This window comes from Miscanthus floridulus, chromosome 16, assembly GCF_019320115.1.
Source record: "Miscanthus floridulus cultivar M001 chromosome 16, ASM1932011v1, whole genome shotgun sequence".
Classification (NCBI taxonomy): domain Eukaryota; kingdom Viridiplantae; phylum Streptophyta; class Magnoliopsida; order Poales; family Poaceae; genus Miscanthus; species Miscanthus floridulus.
Window position 1 is genome coordinate 16,060,255 of NC_089595.1, and position 20,024 is coordinate 16,080,278.

General features: G+C 43.7%; 1 protein-coding gene across 1 annotated transcript; it reads left to right on the forward strand.

The window, feature by feature from the left end:
* The first annotated feature begins 11,171 nt into the window (after positions 1-11,171).
* On the forward strand, positions 11,172-13,224 carry LOC136510329 (dirigent protein 10-like). The gene is made up of 2 exons (XM_066504819.1): positions 11,172-11,385; positions 12,872-13,224. The coding sequence occupies exons 1-2, from the start codon at positions 11,172-11,174 to the stop codon at positions 13,222-13,224; spliced, it is 567 nt and encodes a 188-aa protein (XP_066360916.1).
* The last annotated feature ends 6,800 nt before the right edge of the window (positions 13,225-20,024 follow it).

The following is a 20,024-nucleotide window of genomic DNA, read 5'->3' on the forward strand; positions in this document are numbered from 1 at the left end:
ACGCAATTGCTTCCAGTTGCATTAAGAGGAACTCTACCTCCAAATGTATGTCTAGCCACCGTGAAGCTATGTGCATTCCTCAATGCAATTTCTCAGAAGGCAATCGATCCAATGGATCTAGCTAAACTACAGAATGATGTGGTTCAATGTCTTGTCAGCTTTGAGTTGGTGTTCCCGTCCTTCCTTCTTTAATATCATGACACACCTCCTAGTTCACCTGGTCAAGGAGATTAGCATTCTCGGTCCTATGTTCCTGCACAACATGTTCCCCTTTGAGAGGTTCATGGGAGTCCTAAAGAAATATGTTCACAAGCCGTGCTCGGCCAGAAGGAAGCATCGCCAAGGGCTATGGAACAGAGGAGGTCATTGAGTTTTGTGTTGACTTTATTCCCGACCTTGACCCGATTGGTGTTCCTGAATCACGACATGAGAGGAGACTAAGTGGAAAGGGGACACTAGGAAGAAAACATATATTGGCACACAGGATAATTATTTTAATAAAGCACACTACTACAGTTCTACAAAACTCCTCCTTGGTGGATCCGTATATCCAGACACATAAAGAGTTGCTCTAATCCGAGTTTCCAGGGAAGTCTGAAGCTTGGATTACGCGTCAGCACATGGAAACTTTCAGCGACTGGTTGCGAAAAGAATGTCAGGGTGATGAGAGTATTGATGAGCAACTGTATTTGTTGGCTAGGCAGCCATCAGTGGCATATCCTCACATACAAAGGGTACGAGATAAATGGGAATATATTTTACACAGTAGCCCAAGATAAAAGGAGCACCAACCATAATAGTGGTGTCCGCATAGATGCCACCGACCCTAGTGGAAATAAGCAAACATATTATGGCCGCATAGAGGAGATATAGGAACTAAACTATGCACCTACTTTTAAGGTACCTTTGTTTAAGTGCCAATGGGTAAAGGTGACTGGAGGCGGGGTAGCAGTCGACAACGAGTATGGAATGACAACCGTGGACCTCAACAATATTGGGTACAAAGACGAACCGTTCGTCCTTGCCAAGGATGTGAATCAGGTGTTCTATGTCAAGGACATGTCTACAAAACCGAAGAGAGGGAAAAAACAACAACGACCCAATCAATGAGCCAAAGCGCCACATAGTTCTTTCAGGGAAAAGAAACATCATCGGAATTGAAGGACAAGTCAGACATATCAGAAGATTATGAAAAGGATGATCGAATTCCACCCTTCACAGTGAACAAAGACCCAAGCATCCAGCTAAATAATGAGGACACTCCATGGTTACGACGCGATCATAACCAAGGGAATATACGTTAAGAAGAAGATTCACTACTATGCCCGCTTGATATATATAGTGATGTTTAATAGTGTGTATTAGAGGTATTATGTAATAATTATGAATTCAGAGATGTTTATTAGGTGTTTCCTTTTTTCTATATTCATATTAAATTTGTGTTTGATGGTGGGATTTCCATGTCGCACAAAGCAAAAAGCAAAAGCAATGCATCTGATGTGAAAAAATTAGTGAAAAAATTGTTTTAGTCCTGGCTTGATATAGTGATGTATTAGACCTATTATGTAATAATTGCGACTTTAGATTTTTTTGTCGTGTTTTCATATTTTCTACGGTTTAAATGAATTTTCAACGTCAATAAGATGTGAAAACTAATTTCCTGTCGAAAAGCAATAGTTTTAATGATTTTAATTAAGTAGTACATTTTTGCATGGTGAAAATTATGATTATTATTTACACTATGTTAAATATTTATACGGTAAAACAAAAGAGTTTAGGTTACAGATTTTTCTTATGTACAATAATGCAAATCCAGGTCCAGGAATTCTTTTTGTAATTTTTTTGCTAATATTTTATTTACTAGGGAATTAACAACTCTCTGCATATTTATATAAAACAAATATATAAAAAGAAAAATTTCTAGAAACCAGCGGTAAGCCAAACTGCAGCCCACCTTTACTCCCGGGTGGATCAACCACCCGGGACTAAAGGTGGGCTGCGTTTTCGCGGCCCGCCAAAATCACCTTTACTCCCGAGCCATTGCTACACCCGGGACTAAAGCTCAGACCTTTAGTCCCGGTTCTAACCATCACCCGGGACTAAAGAGCCTTTAGTCCCGGTTCTAACTATCACCCGGGACTACTAAAGAACCTTTAGTCCTGGTTCTAACCATAACCTGGGACTAAAGGTCTCCCTTTATAAACCACGCCCATCTCCCTTCTCTTACTCTTTGTCTCCGCCACGCCGTCGTCTCTCTTCTCCACCAGATCGAGGATGAGGAGCCCCGAAGCCTTCCCCGCGCTGCCTCACCGAAGCACGCCTGAGCCTTCTCCGTCGCCGCCCCCAGCGACCACCGGAGTGCGCCCGAGCCTTCCCTACGCTGCCGCACCTTTGAGGATGAGGAGCCCCGGAGCCTTCCCCGCGCTTCCTCACCGGAGCGCGCCCGAGCCTTCCCCACCGCCGACCCCAGTGACCACCGAAGCGCGCCCGAGCCTTCCCCGCGTTGCCGCACCTTCGAGGACGAGGAGCCCTGGAGCCTTCCCCGCGCTGCCTCACCAGAGCACGCCCGAGCCTTCCCCGCGCACGCTGCTTCACTAGAGCGCGCTCGAGCCTTCTCCAAGATTCACAGCAGGTTTGGCCCGGTCTCCCTCTTCCTCTGCACTCGTTCAGATCTCTTGCTGCTGTATGGCCAACTCGTTCAGTGCCGTTGCTCAATGAATGTATCACTTCGATTTGGTGCTAGCTGTCGAGTGCTTGTCCTGCTATCTTGTGGTGGACTGGTGGCTAATCTTCGCCGAGTGCTGGATCAGCAGGAGTCTAGGACAGCGAAGAAAACAAGTTCACCACAAGATTCTATTTTTCTTGTGCCCAACTGCCTGTATTGTGTATACAGTATACTCGTGTTTGCATTGATTCGCTAGTAATCTATATCTGTTGGTCGAGAACTTTTTCCCTAAACATAATAAATAGGAGGTCCACGTACAAATCAACTTGTGGAATAGGAGGTGGTACAATTCATGGCAAATAAATTTAGGCTGTCTGGTCTTAAGAACAACTTGATACAATCATCTTGCCATCCTCTCAAAATACAGATACTTTTGTGGCCTGTTGGATAAAGGTCCTCTTGAAAGGATTTTGTGTGTGTAGAAAGTGACTTTGCCTGACAATGATTTTCTAGAATAACCTTTGTGAAGAAAGTGAACCAAGAAAATATTTTTCCATATCCCACCATCTTGTTCTCCGTAAAAAATTAGTTCCACGGAACGACTCTGCAAACCGTAGTTTAGAAGAGGTCTCCAACTCTGGGAGCTGCTCTAGGAGCTTTGACAAATAGGTCATGTTTGGTTGTTGCCTGCCAGGTAGAATTTCATCCATGCAAGAATACCCCGTTCGCTTCCGATGTCTTGTACTGTAATATGTATTTGCATGTGCGTGTCGATGATCAAATTAAATGGCAAAGACGTGTACCACTGTTATTACCGGTCAATCACCCATGCCACTTGAGGTTGAGGGTAACAATTTAGCTAGTCTGCTACTTTTGCATGGCGATATTTGATTTTACCTAAAAATACTTACTGCTCTTAAGAGGCAAAATATTCTTTCAGATTGTAGGAATAGTGATAGCTTCCCAGTCCTATAATGAAACAAATTATTACTGTTTTTTAGTAAAGTCTAAGTCTCTAACATGTTTTTTGGCTGCAAGAGCTGGACCTCGCGTTTGACACCTTAAATGTGAGCCGCCACCGCCACCATATATAATCCGTTTATGATGGATTAATTACTCCAACCTTTTGTAATCGAATGGATGCGTGTGTCGAGCCCTCGTGCCGGCAATCTTGTAATGTGATTTTGCGCTGAGCCATCGAGCTCAAGGGAGCACGGGCGCGGCCCGATGTCTCATCTTGTAATGTGATTTTGCGCTTATGACGACGTCGGCCCCCAGATCCGAGACGTTCGGCGGTGTCCGTGATGTTGTAGTAACAGGGCACGTAGTTCTCGTACTCGGGCGGGCATACCTCCGCCTCCTTGGCGCGGACTAGTTAGAAAATTGTAGAAAATCCGTACTAGTTGAACTTGCGGACCGTGTTCATCTCGGCTAGCATGTTCTCTGCCGAGCGGTAACGGACGTCAAGGAGGAGCTTTAATTCTACGAGGGAGAGTGGCAATGGTCGTGGAAGACCATGTTCTCTTCCTCGTAGAATCGGAGCTCTTCCATGGCCAAGTACGGTGCCGTCCGGTGGAGAAATGCCCGCCGAGATGATCACGTAAGCAAGGTCAACTAGTACGGAAGCTTACGTGATCTTAGAAGATGTGTGAGGTCATGAGAGCGTGTGTTTTTTCTCAATTTTGTCGAGCAGGTCACTTAGAATTAATTTTTCCATGAAATGAAATACTTAGAAATCATGCCTTTTATTTTTTAGAATTAATTTTTTCATGAAAGCAAGGTCAACTAGTATGGATGGTTATTTATTTAAACATGTTTTTGAGCTAGAATTTGATGGATATTTGATAGATATAGTTTTTATTTTTTATAGATATATCTAGTGGTGTAAAAGCTAGATGGCTGCCTCGAGAGACAATATGGATGAAGAAATGATGGATATTATCAACACCGGCACTCAATTTGCCGATGGTGACCAGCAGGATGTAGATGACGGGAGTCAATACCTGGCTCTTGAAGATAACCAAGAAAATATTGTGCAAGAAAATACTGGCGAGGTATATATATTTATATATATTTGAATATTATATATATATTTGAATATCTATCATCTATTATGTGTACACATGATATTTATTTATTCTTTTTTATACGTAGTCCTCTAGATCGACGACCACAATGGCGAAAAGCAAAAATATTCAAGGCCCGAAAAAGCCATTGGAGGGGCGCTACATAATATCGGAATTCAATTTCGAGACAGGTGAACCACTTGGTCCACATGTAAGGAAATTTGTGCAATATTGTGGGTGCCTTGTAAGGGACAAACTTCCGATCAGTGCCCGTGAATGGAAGCAAAAGATCAGCGAGCCTTATGTTAGTTTTGTCTCTGATCTTGATAAGAATTTAATTTGGGATGATATCCTTCAATATTTTATGAAGTTGAGGCCCTACTGGAATGATTTTGTACAGTACAAGACATCGGAAGAGGGTGAGGAACGGGTGAGAAGGAACCAAGACAATGCCCGACAGAAGGTATACAACCATGACATGGGATCAGGTGGCTACGTGACTGCCATTCCCAAGTGGGAAAAAATGGAAGTGGACATTCTTGCCAAGGGTATCACACCAGAATCACTCAATTGGCCCAAACGCGCGAAGAATTGGTTTTTCGCTCATGGGGGAAGACTGGACCTAGAGACCGAGAAGCTGGTTCATGGCACAAAACTCGAAAGAGCAACACAAAGATTTTCTTATGCTCTACAAGCTAAAGCTATTGGTGCGTTCAGGCCTAATAGAGAGAAGGATGAACTGACGTATGCCTTCGGGACCGCTTAACACAGTGGCTGAATGAGAGGTTTAGGACGGAACATTTCTTGGGAGTATGGTTTCCCTGACGACAGAGATACCTACAGAAGCCGGAAGAGAAGAAAGGATGAGGATACAGCACGGATCAGTAGGTTGGAGGAATTGGTTCATGAGTCACGGGAGGCGTTGCTTCAAGCACAGGAGCGCGAAAAAGACATGCAAGCTAGAATGTAGGATGAAATCATAAAATAAGTGCAAATAGTAATGAGTGCCCAAAGGCAGACATCAGATCCAGGAATCAACATTAATATTAGCCCCCCTGATCAGTTGAAAAGCAGCTACGCTTTCACGGAGTTGCCAAATCAAGATGACGCAATGCTACGTTTCCCCGTGAATGACATCACTGCACTGTTTACATTATGTGAGCTACATATTCCAAAAGAGAATGCCACAATCATGGTGGCTCTCGGTGTTTTTTCTCCTTCAGATCCTACCAAGACACCAAGAATCCATGGGGCAATAATACCACCTGGATATGTTAGCGTCTCAGTGGATAGAGTTAACAAATGTTTTAGTGATCTGGCTTTTGACATTCCAGAGGTGATGGGGAGAAAACTCTAGGAGAAGCATAGAAGACATTCATACTATGGCACAAGCGCTACATCATTATTCCCGAGGTCTCTAGTCCACCTCCGCTTCCTCAACTGCCAGACAATAGGTGCAGACAAAAGTAAATGAAACAATTTTTTCACAAATTTTCTATTGACATGCATGATTAATAATAACAATTTCTTATACCTAATTATTCTTTTTGTAATCACACAGCAGGGCCTCTACCAACCTAAGTCCAATTATTCAATCTCCATATCATCATAGTGCTCCGGGCATTGATTATGCAACGCCGCCACCGCCGCCACCTCCAAGGAGGTCTCCAACGTCTCCAAGGAGGTCTCCACTGCCGCCACCTCCAAGGAGGTCGCCAACGCCTCCAAGGAGGTCTCAAACGGCTGCCCCGCCTCCCTTGATGATCAAGAAGCAGCCAGCTTCTAAGAGGTCCGCCCCGCAAATAAAGCCGTTGGCCCACCAGCCGGCAAAGAAGAAAGCCTCCTCTAATCTAGTTATTCCCCAAAAACGGTCTTACGAGAAAAGTGAAAAGGAATTAAAGGATGCAGTACAAAAAGATGTGAAAAGTTTCTTCGAAAAAGTAAGCAAGCAACGAGAAGCGAGGGAGAACCCGAAGAAACCGTACTTCTACCTAGCTCCAGATCTTCTAAGAAAGAAGGTGGACTAGAAAAAGCGGGAATCTCAAAAGACCCAGCCAAAATCGGATTACGACCGCTCTCTCACCAAGTCATTTGAGGCGGCATAGAAAAAGACTAGAGTAGGGAAAGGTGTTGCACAACTCAGACAACAATCGCAACAATCAATCCCCCTCTTGTCATTCGTAACGAATATGGTTCAAACTTAGACTTACCGGACATCGATTTTGAGGAAATGGTTCGGTTTTACGAGGATACCGGTTTGGACCTTGCCCAAGTGCTCGCTGAAGGACCATCTGCTCCGAAAGTGGATCCTTGGAAGAAATTTGAACATGGAAAGAGTCTATACAACCCTAAGGCCTTAGGTGAACTAGGTACGCAAATATACCTGCTAAACAAGTGGTACATGGCGGCGTGTGAACGGGGAGAGAACTTTATTTCTGTCAGAGTTAGAAACCAACATTACTTCCGTGGCGATGACGTTATATATGTCGAGTTTTTAGAATTACACCAACTATGCCACCTGGACTCTCTCGACAAAAGTCTCATTAGCTGCTATTGTCTGTAAGTGTGATTATTTTCTACTATTAAAGTGTATATATATAAAGCTACATGTATATATATAAATTATATATCCTCACATTATATTTTTATATGTGCAGATATGAGATGACAGAACTCAGAAAGAGAAAGGATAATGATGTTGGTTTCATTGATCCAAATATCGTATTCAAACACCCTGATCCCCCCTCAATGGAAAGCTAAACTCGAGAAAAATCTCATGAGGTTCTTAGTGAACCAACAAAACAAGGACATAGTCTTCCCCTACAACTTCAAGTGAGTGTTAAATAATTAATGTCGATTATATGGATATTTGTTCAATTATTTGCTTACTAGCTAAGCTATCTCCCATATATATATATATATATATATATATAGATATATATATATATATATATATATATATATATATATATATATATATATATATATATATATATATATGTTGACTCTAGTTAGTGTCGATCATATTTGTATATAAAAACATATGCAGCAATCACTGGATATTGATGGTCATCGATATGGCCAATAGTCGATTGAGCATCTTACACTCGTTAAGAAAAGAGCAAACAGAGTACCAAGACATGATAGATATTATCCAAGGGTAATTTGGTCTCTCTAGCAACTATGTATACCCTGATCTCTTAACTGCAACAATTATTAAAGGCCAAATTAATTTTTTATTTTATTGGACGCAGTTTTTGGAAAAGTTTCATTGAGGAACACCACATGAAACATTGCAAAGCGCCACTGGATGTAATCGCACACAAAGTAAGTACTAGCTACATTTATATATATATAATTCAATTAACACCATGCATGCTTTCAATTCACCGGATCTTTTTTCTCGTAAAAGTGGGTTCTGAGGCAAGAACAGGGGAACAACTATTGCGGATACTATGTTTGCGAGTTCATCATGGCGTACTCAAAAAGAACTCCTGAAGAGAACCTCAAAGTACGTTATATAAATATATTCATATATTCACAATTTCTTTTATTGCTCATATATATAAGTAATCACGTGACCAACACACACACACACACACATATATATATATATATATATATATATATATATATATATATATTAATACTTTTTCTTTAACTTTTATTGAAGACTCTATGGTTGAAGAAAAAAGTCATACGACGTGACCAACTGAAAGCAATTCAAGAGACCATAGCAGGATTTCTTAATGACCAGGTCCTAAACCCCGAAGGCGAGTTCTACAATGATGTGAACGAAACATGGAAGCCAAACCAGATGGAGTGAATTTGTTATCCCAAGGATAATATAGAATATACAATGCAAGATTTATTTGAAATATATATATATATATACATACATATTATATGTACATAAAATAACGTACAATATATGTATATGCATGTAATATATACGTTAGTTTCATACTTTAGTTTGTACAAAATGTTCGAACATTATAAACGTGTAGAATACGTATATTATTAGCAGCGTAGAATGCGTATTCGAAAACCTATTCGAAAACCAAAACGATTCATCAATTGAAAATAGAAACAAAAAAAGAAAAAAGAAAAAAAACCTTTAGTCCCGGTTGGTAATACCAACCGGGACCAAAGGGCCGACCCACGTGGCCAGGCCGAGAGGCCTCTTTAGCCCCGGTTGGTATTACCAACCGGGACTAAAGGAGGGGCCCTTTAGTCCCGGATTCGTGCTCCTGGTTCCAAAACCGGGACTGAAGGGGGTTGAGAACCGGGAGTACAACCCGTTTCTGTACTAGTGTCTACTTATATCTAATTTCTAATTTAAAGCGTTCTCTACGTTCCAAGTAATATGGTGGGTCACCGCGCGAGATGCTGCGAAATAATAAGATATATGAATCCCATTAATTTGGAGTTTGCTTCTTAGGATGCATGGAATAATATGATGCGTGGTTTGTTCACACACACATGGTCTATCTGTTCCAAGGTCGAGGTGTGTACATACACGTCTTCCGTTTACCGGTGGCCAGTGCAGGTCTTGATGCTGTATTCGTATCCGGACGTGGTCGGCGTCCTCCTCCTCGTCGTCGCCGTATCATATTCTATACAGTCCATCCATTTCAACGTGAATTCCTTGCGCACTTTTGTCTAGGGTTTGCCGCGTCCGACCCTGTCGATTGCACCTGACTTTTTCTAGGATTGCATGGGAATGGGGACCCGGTTGCCGGACTCGTCGCCTATAAATAGCTACGTAGCTAATCTCCCTCCTCCATGGCACAGCACTACAGCACACCGTGCTTAATCTATCTGTTGACAAACCAAAATTGTTCATTTTGTGAAGTTGTCAAATGTTAAACGGACTTCACCAATGCGTTCCTCTTGTCGAGATGGTAAAAAAAACATATATGAAATGTCTAATTCGTAGTCCGGATGAATGAGTTATGCCCCCGGAAGATGCTCCGTTGTCGGCAAGTTCCGACCCAAGTCAGAAGTTCAGTCGACCGGGAAGCCTGAAAAAACCTCCTCGGGTGCCCGGGGTTATCCCCACATCAGGAGTTCCGACAAATGTCGGAAGTCCCGACAGACCTAATAAAAAGCCCAGTTCAGATCTGGCCTTTTGGATTCCGATCTGAACTATTCTAAACTCGTGGGAAACTTAGAAAATAAGTCTTGGAGAGGTTTCTTACTGGGATAAGACCACCCCCTCTATATATATGAGAGGATCATGGCCGATTGAGTTCCCATCTATCCAATCATCAAACAAATCAATCTACTACCTCTACTCCAACCCTTTTACTCTCTCTTCGTTCCCCATGCTGTTCATCGCTTGATCCGACGACCAAGGATGACGCCCTAGGCTCGCCGGCCGACCTAGGGCAACCTGCCGATGTCCTTGCCCTGACGGGGTCCCTCCCGGGCGAGAGTTTCAACGGTTTCTTTGCTAGTTTGCCTGAAAACTAGCCGGTTCTTCATCACGCAAGCATGTTAGTTATCATTTGGAGGTTTGCTTGTAATCCTCTCCGTTCCTCACCATGAAAGAGTGACTTACTTGCTGCGTTCTTCGGTCCGTAGCGGCCCGGACGTCCAAGGCCCTGCTGGTATGTGATTCGGATCACTTCCGACATCAACACTATCTCTCCTTCCTCTATCGGTATGCCTTAATCCCTGTCTAAATCTATTTGTATCTCTTGGTGCACGCACATTAAGACTTTTCGATTCATTCCATCGTTCCACGTCTAAATCTATGTATTTGTGGTGTGAGTATCTGAGTTGTATTGTGTAATAATCGCAAAAAAAGTATCTAAGCATGCAAACGAGTATGTATTATGATGTTTTGGGTTAATATTTTCATAATAATAATAATAATGGTGGGTACGTATAATTTATAAATACTTGTGTTGGGATGGGTTATTTCAGGTTAAGTTTTTCGAATCACAGCGGTATGTCGTGGCAGTGGCAGATCTAGGATTTTTTTCATAGGGTATTAGGTGTATTGCCGGATTGAAACTTTCACATCCAGTAAAAACCATTTAGCAATTCAATAAAGTACCATAAATTGTCCCATAATTCGGTATACAAACGCCAAATAGCATACTAAGTCTTAAATTACAATACAAATAGTTCAAACAACATCCTAATAGTTTGAAATACGTAGATAAAAGCTTAAATACCATATAAAATTACAAATCCTACAACCAAATCGCAATGTCGCATGATGCATAGATATAATGTAATCAACCAATACATCCTAATACCTACTGCATACATCTACAAGCGACATTTTTTTTTTCGAGAATCTACAACAATTGAACTAAATGAAGGAAAAATCTAACAACTAGCTAACAAATTAGATCACATATACAAAAGTTAGGGATAGGGATTTGGGAAGAACTTACAAAGAGGAAGAGAACGGAGGGGAAAGCCAGATGGGAACATGGAACAAGCTGCACTGCTCACCACTTCACCAGCAGGGGCGGATCCATGCTGGGGCGGCCTGGCCGGGATACCGGGGAAGGGGAAGGAGCGGTTGTGCTGGGAGCAGGGGCGCTGCCTGGGACCGGGATGGTGCGGCCGGGTCTGGGGGCGGGGGTTGGCCGGCTGGGGCCGCCGAGCCGTCGGGGAGCGCCGGGAGGCAGGCCGGTAGGAGAGCGCCGGAGCGAGGCTGCGTGCTAGGGAGCGTCCACCGAGAGAGAGCGAAAAGCGGGTAGAGGAGGCCAGGTACGGATTTTTTTTTTTTTTTACATAATACTTGTATTCTTGTTGGGCTGGGCCTAGGTATGTCTGGTCATACCCGTGCAGGCCACTGGATCTGCCGCACTACTCCAAATCTAATTTTTACAGCACGGTTTTCATCACCAGTTTGTCCAAAACCGCCGGTTATTGGTTTTCACAACTGGTTCAAAGACTGATGGGGCGCGGCGTGGCGTAAAAACGGTGGTCAAAACTGTTTTGACTGCCAGATCAGCGAATGATCCGAAGATTTAAACCGTGATGGTTATCATCGACGGATCATGTTCCAAGCCGACGATGAAAACAGTTTTCACTACCGGTTTTTCGATCATTATGTCACTCACTAACAAACTGGCAGAGGCAAAAAGTTTCACTGCCGGTTTAAAGGTATAGCGGGAGCAGTGGCAGTTTGAGACGACGGTGAAAACTATTATCACTGCCAGCTTGGCGAATAATCCGGCTTTGACAGTCATCACGTTTTCCATCGCCGGTTTGTTCGGCAACTTACCTTGCATCTACTATGATCTAGCAGTGAATACCTCTTGGAAGAAAACCCATTTTTCCATCCTCTTTATCACCGGCGGATTGTACACCGGACCACGTGGTGATGAAAGCTTCATCACTGATACCTATGGAAAATCATCACGTCAGATCGTGTGCCGCACCAGCGGCACTACTACACAAATGATTTTGCAAGACGATGCCCTTTTATTAACCGAGGCGGTCAAAAAATCCAACCGCCTCGAAAAATGTTGGGCGATTAACGGAGGCGATCATTTTTATTTACGGAGGCGGTCAAGAAATGCCCACCACCAAAAATGGATTTATGGAGGCGGGCACTTAAGACAACTGCCTCAAAAATGGCCTATTTCTGGAGGCGGTCGTTTTAAGGTGCCCGCTTCCATAAATCCATTTTCGGGGGTGGGCACACTATAAAGCCTGCCTCCGAATATGCCGAGGCCCAATAGGACCAAGCGAGGCCCGATAGCCGTCTTCATATATATATATATATATATATATATATATATATATATATATATATATATATATATATATATATATATATATATATATATATATATATATATATATATATACACATGAACTTAGGGTTCAGCACTGCGATATCTCTTCCTTTTCCTCTCCCTCCTTAGCCAAGTGGTGCCTCTGTCTCTTTCTCTCCCTCAGACGAGCGGTGCCACCTCTCTCCCTCCCTCCCTCCCTCGGCAGAGCGGTCCCTTCTCTCCCACTCACATGCACTCCTCCCCTCCTCCTCCCACATATGTGTTGTGCGAGCCATGGCCAGTGACACCTCAAGCTCCTCTACCGCCTGTGGCTTCGCCATCTGCACGGTGCTCCTTGCGACGTCGCTCGTGTGCGCTGCTTGCCTCTTCAGCTCCGGGGAGGTTTCGGTGGTGGCGGAGATGGCAGTCAGGGCCTAGAGTCGGCGGCTCCTCCTCCTTGTCTTCACTGGCAGCGGCGGCGAATCTGGCCTCCTCCTCCTCACCAGCGGCGGATCTGGACCCCTCCTCCTCACCAGCGACGGATCTGGCCCCGTTCATCCTCGCCGGCGGTGGATCTTGTCCCCTCCTCACCGACCGTGGATCTGGCCCCCTCCTCCTAGCCGGCGGTGGATCTGGCCCCCTCCTCACCGACCGTGGATCTGGCCCCCTCCTCCTATCCGGCAGTGGATCTGGCCCCCTCCTCCTCACCAGTGACGGATCTGGCCCCCTCCTCCTCGCCGACTGAGGATCTAGCCCCCTCCTCCTCGCCAGTGGTAGATCGGGCCCCATCCTCCTCGTCGATGGTGGATCTAGCCCCCTCCCTGCCCGACTCCATCCTCTTGGCGGTGCCCCCAGGGCCTGGATCTCGGGGGTTGCGGTGGGGCAACAGTTGGAGCTGGGGCGGCGGATCAGGGCGAGCGGATCAACAATGGCGACGTAAGGCCCAGATTCAAGCTCGTGCAGCCCAGATCTAGGCCCGTGTGGGCTTTTTCTTTTTCTTTTTTGTTTATTTTATTTACAGAGGCGGGCAAAGCAACTGCCTCCGTTAATTTGTATTTACCATGACCTTTGGTTGGTGGTGGTTGCAATGCCCGCCTCCAAAAATAAAAAATGACCGCCTCCATTAAATTTTTCGTAGTAGTGCGGTATTTGATGTTTATCACCACCGATTACGAACCGACGGTGATAACCTTGATTATTATCACGGCTAGTGATGACAAGCTTCGTAGTGATGACTGCCTCCTCACTTTGAAAGTGTCAGATGTATCGACGGGTCCTTGCATTGGCAATTGCATATCATGATTCCTGGTTAAAGTTATAGACACTATGCAAAGTTAGTTAAAATTGATATATCAATCGCATTCTTGGTGCAAGTGAACGCTAGACCAGTTGGTCTGGCTATGCGCTTTGCACCCTGCCAGCCAGAGTTCGAACCCCCTCGGGGAGGATTTGTTGGCCGGATAAGGCGCAGTTTATCTGTGCGTTGAAAAAAATCCCCACGTCTGTCCCACGTCAAAGCACAGGTCTAAGGCCAGCCCAGTCTCTCGGGAGCGCGGTGCCACTGTGTATAGGTGGGGCAGAGGTTCGGGGGTTTTCTCAACCTACGTGAGAAGATCTTCTTCTTAAGCACAATGCCCGGGGCCTGTCTTACTCTTCGCGGGTCGATTTTTTTTCAATCGTATTCTTGTTTATGAGCGGCGTAGATTCTATTTTATTACACAGTTGCCATGGACGGTTTTGGTTATATATGTGTAATATTGATGTTGATTACTTTTATTCATATGGGAGCTCTAAGGGTGACCTAGTAACTTAGGGTTAATAAATACAATATGATCAACTAAAAATAGTTATTCTAGTATAGCCATGTTAAGCCTTTTGAGCCTTGCATAGACTCATGTTATGCTTGTTAATAAGTACGATGGTACTCACACTTGCTATATTTTAACGAAATCATGGATGGGTACCAGATGTTAGATATCTTATAAGTTTTTCTAAGGAGATCCCTAATGAATACTAGGCTAGCACTCCTCTAGTCAATCGTTGTGGAGAATAATGGTGGATAAAAGAAAATTAGTAATCGGTTTTGTTGTCTTATGTCATGGTATATGTCTTAGTGTAAATGCTCAAGCTACTTAATTAGTTAAGCATTGTTTTATATTTTCTATTTTTACCACTATATGTGTCGTATGGACATCTTGTGTACACATATATATAGTTAGTGATTAGTTTTTTCGTCTCTGAAAACCGAGTGTGACAGTGATTTAGATGAAAATGTAGTTTAGTTTAAGTTATTTTTGAGAATGACATATATGTGTAATTATATAGATTTAATATGCTATGCTAGATTATTTTCCATAATAGCATGAATGGTGTTGCTTTAGTTCTTCTTAAGGAATATTATTGATGGTGAATTTAGATGCAATCTAGTAATTATACTTTGGATTAATTTTCATAATATCATAGGCAGATAATTTTATTTGGCATAGACAAGGGTTATGTTTTATATATAATGGTAGAGGTGTGGAATTTAGGTAAGATTTCAGGGGCTACTTTAGAGAATCTTTATAATCACTACTACACAAATGATTTTGCGAGGTAGTGCCCTTTTATTAACCAAGGCGTTTACAAAATCTAACCGCCTCGGTTAATGCATGAGATTAACAGAGGCGATCGTTTTTTTTTAACCGAAGCAGTCATAATTAACCGTCTCGTAAAATCGATTTACGGAGGCAGTTAAAAAATAACCGCCTCCTAAAATCTATTAACGGCGGCGCCTACAGAAATGCCTCCATTTACGAAGGCGGACTTTCTAAATGGCCTACCTTAGAAAAAAGGCCGAGGCCCAACAAGCCCAAACGAGGACCAATAGGCGCGTTCAGATATAAAAACGTAACTTAAGGTTTTCCTCTCCTCACTCTCTAACCGGCTCCCACTCATCTCCCATCTCCCTCTCCCGATAGGTGGTGGCACCGGTCGCCTCCCCATCCCCGATCAGCCCCCTCCCCCTCCCTCTCCCCCTCTCCTTCTCCTTCTCGGTCGTGGGCCTCCCTCTCCCTCTCCCTCTCAGGCTCGGGTGTCGCAGCTGGCACAGCATCGCACGGGCACGCGTGGCATAGTCTCGCAGGCGCGGGCGGAGCAGCAGCATCAACGAGCGGGCCAGGCGATGGTGGCTACTGGCGGCGCCGATCTTGGTGGGCGGCGCCACCTCCTCCTTTGGGCCAGATCCAGCGACATCGGCTTCTGGGGTCCAGATCTGGCGGTGGGCCCTCTCCCGACGGCGGATCTGGTGGAGGGCTGTCCCGACGAGCGGCGGCGCGCACGCGTGGATCCTATAGCCGTGGATAGGCTCGACGGGCTTGTCCATGGATTTCTCTTTTTTGTTTTTTTTTATTTACCGAGGCGGACATTTGAACCGTCTCTGAAAAAATTTATTTACTATGACCTTTCGACCGAGGCGGTTGCAATGCCTACCTTGGTTAATCATTTATGCCCGCCTCGGTTAAGTTTTTGGTCGATAGAGATGAGTATTTTTTTAGAAAATAAAATATATCGATGGCTAGATGCCTTTGGTTTTTGTGAGAAATTTTAGAATTTAACTTCTTGCTACCACGTCTCTTGAAAACCAATGTGGAGAAGAATCCCGGAGCAGTAAAACCCATCGACTGTTAACTTTTTAGAAGTAAAATACGACTTACCCTTAAGGCCTGTTTGGAAGCCCGGTATTTAGTCTAAAACCCTTTAAAATTAAAGGCCCTAAAGTTTTTCCAGTCCAATTTGAAATTTATTGTTCAGTCCAATTTCAAATTTATTGTTTGGATGGTAGGCTAGTACAATTATTTTACACTTGGTTTGAGCAAAAACCACCGAATAAAAATAATCTTCCGGAAAAAAATACGAGCACTATCGGGGCTTCTCTCGTCCACTCTGCTTCCTCCGCGGCGGCGGGTGGCCCTGACTGCATTAGCAACAGAAAACTCCTTCCCCGGCGCCGCAGCCCACGTCCTCCTCCTACCCTGATGTTGCCGCCCTCCATGCTGCCATCGTGCGCCGTTGTGGCCCTTCGCGCCGCCGCCGCCATCATGCACCATTGCCGTCCTGTGTGCTGCCAGCTTGTGCAGCCGCCGTCGAGACCTCTTTCGCGAGTGTCGATTCGCACGATTGAACGACTCGAGGTCTAGGTGCAGCGCTGGAGACGACATGACATGCTAATCGGAGTAGCTGCAGACCTTGCGGCCGCCGTCTGTGCCACCGCCTTGCGCGGCAGCCGCACACCGTCGTGACCCGTCGCCTTTCGACACCGCCGCCCTGCACCCCGTCGTGCCCCGTCGCCTTTCGCAGTCGCCGGGTGCAATCGCGCCGCTGCATGACTTGTGCAGCCGCCCTTCGCGCTTCTGTCTTTCGCAGCAGCCACGCATCGTCGCAAATACTTCATCAGATTGCCTGCTACTCTCCGGAGAACCAGTGACAGCGCCGTGGGGCAAGCGCTTTGTTTGAACTTTGTGATTGTGTGAGGAACAAGGCAAGCAAGCAAGTGCTTCATCAGCGATTCAGATTGGTGTCATGCTCATGATCTTCGGCTACAGCTATAGCTTGTGTTCTTCTATATTGTTCTCTGATCATCATTCGTTTTCTACTCGTCTAGTGTATTGTTGTCAAATCTGAATACCCAAACAACATTTTACAGCCGACATAAAATTGCGGTGGTGTTGTTGTCCACTAGAAAATACATCTGGAACTTGTTTACAGCTGAAAAATATTACCAAGATGCCAAACAGGGCCTTAGTGCTGTACTCCCTCTGTCCCGTTTTCAGAGTCGTTCCGGCACGGCTGTAAACTGTCTTCATTCACTGTCTCTTACATGCACATAGACACAGGCAGCATCCAGGTCCAAAGCATCTTCGATGCACCAGGTTCAAAGCTGGAACGACTCTGAAAAAGGGACGGAGGGAGTATCTTTTAAAATTGCTGTTTGATAGGCATAGTAGGCCACTACATATTTGTTGTTTAACTTTAACGTTGCCTCCGTCAGCGTGACTCAATCACAAGTTCGCACTTAGCCGGAGGTCACCGATCGAGAAGTGGCGGTGGATATGAATCTCAGGTGGCTTTGCCTCTTTGGGACGGGAATGATGCTTGCTCGTGTGGTTTGTTTTCACGGTGGCTATTCCGAGCTCGAGGTGGTTCTTACGTTTCCCGGGCCAGGTCCTCTTGATGCTCTATTCGTATTCGGTCGTTTCTTCGAGATTATATTCTAGCCTATCCAATCATAGCGAGGTGGAATCTTTACACTTGTCTAAGGCTGTGAGGCTCCGTCCATTGCACGCAAATTACACTTTGTTTTCTAGGGCACAGCTTGACATGACAAAATCATATAAATTACACTTTGATCATTTATTAATTTTATATTATACTAGATATATGTTCGTACGTTGCACCAGGGCTATGATTTTTAGATTAAATCTCAATAATCGAACGTGGACGCGTGAGCTCCAAGAACTTTATATCGGACGTGGACATGTGGATCTACTCTTCGCATCGAAACCGGGTAAGACACGGACACGTGAGCTCCAAGTGGGGGATTATTCGTATCAGACATGGACGCGTGACGGATCGAGACTTGGTATCACCGGGTAGATGATGATGTTACCGTTTTTTAGGTGTGGAGATTTTTTTGTGTTTATAAATTTATGGTAGTTGGATAGTTCATTTAATCACAACAAATATAATGGTATAAAACTTATATATATAATAGTTTAAAATTATTAGCCAAATTATTGATCAAATATTTTAGGAATTAAATCTTGATACGTGTGTGTGTGTGTGTGTGTGTGTGTGTTATGAAAAGAATATGGAGGGAATACTAACCACTAGCTTATAGGTGTGTTGTAGTAAGATGTACAATTTGTTGTTATGCAGTACTCATACCAATAATTAGCTAACTATTTTGTTACATTTAATTAAGCTTGGTCTAACTTTAAATCAAACAAATTTCAAGGCCCATAATAAATGCTAGTGTAATAAAAGATAAATCCTATATCAAAAATTAATTCAACTTAAACAGATAGATATTGTGTGCATCTATTGTGAGTTTAGGAAAGGTAGAAGATGAGCCGCACGTCTATACATGTAACTATGTAAGACACGCCATGAACAGGCTCGAGTGACGAGGACATGACATGTGTGGTGTGTGGTAAATTGTGATGACGGGACTGGATGCATAGGCATAGCGGTGAAAGCTTGGGATGTATGCCAGCTACAGACGAGGTTTTAAATCATGTCATTTTAGCTTTTCTAGATATATGGTTTTTATATATCTAGATATAATGTATATCCAGATGTGTAGTAAAATCTATTTTTTAGAAAAGACAGAACGATTTATAATTTAGAACGGAGGAAATACAAGCTAGCATACTCTCTCTTTCCTCACCCTTATTCTCTATGTGCAGTAATCCTAGTCATCCAATGGAGACATTATCATCTATATCTATATCTGTAAAGAGGCAGAGGACATGCCGAAAGCGAGTCCCAAGCGTGAGGGCGGCAAGCCTCCTCCATCTGCAGTCGACCCTCCTCAAAAACAGCCGCCGTCGTATGGGTATGGCCACCCTCACCCGGGTTGGGATAGTGAGGGTGGTGCCTACTATGGTGGTGGTGGCGGCGGTGGCTATTATCCTCCTCCTACACATGGGCGGGACTACCCACCACCATACCAAGGTACCGTGTTGGGTCCTACACATGGTCATCATGGGGGCGGCTATGGCGAGGCGCACATGAGGTGGCCAGTGCCAGCACCTCCCCCAGAGCTTATGCTACTTATGGAGCATACCACAAGCATCACGACGGATATGGTGACGGCAGATATGGCGTATACCGTGGCGGCGGCTATGACGGTGGTGGTTACGGCCATGGCAAGTACACGCACGAACACCAGGGCAAGTTTAAGCAGTACGCTCACCACCAGGGCAAATACTAACAAGTATATATATATATATATATATATATATATATATATATATATATATATATATATATATATATATATAGGGAGAGGTTATTCAGCAGCCGGCTACAAAATAAGTTATTCTGTAGCCACCTCTATTTACCATAATTTTATATACTAATTTACCATAATGTCAATACATATTTACGATAGTTGGGTTACTATAACACATGGGAATATTTACCATAACGTTATAGTAAACCACTTAGTAAGGAGTTACTGTAAATCTCGTAAATTAACATAGTAATTATCGTAACTCAAAGTGGCTACAGAATAAGTTATTCTGCAGCCAGCTACAGGATAGTAGTTCTATATATATATATATATATATATATATATATATATATATATATATATATATATATATATATATATATATATATATATATATATATATATATATATAGAACTACTATCCTGTAGCTGGCTACAGAATAACTTATTCTGTAGCCACTTTGAGTTATGATAATTACTATGTTAATTTACGAGATTATAGTAACTCCTTACTAAGTGGTTTAATATAACATTATGGTAAATATTTTCAT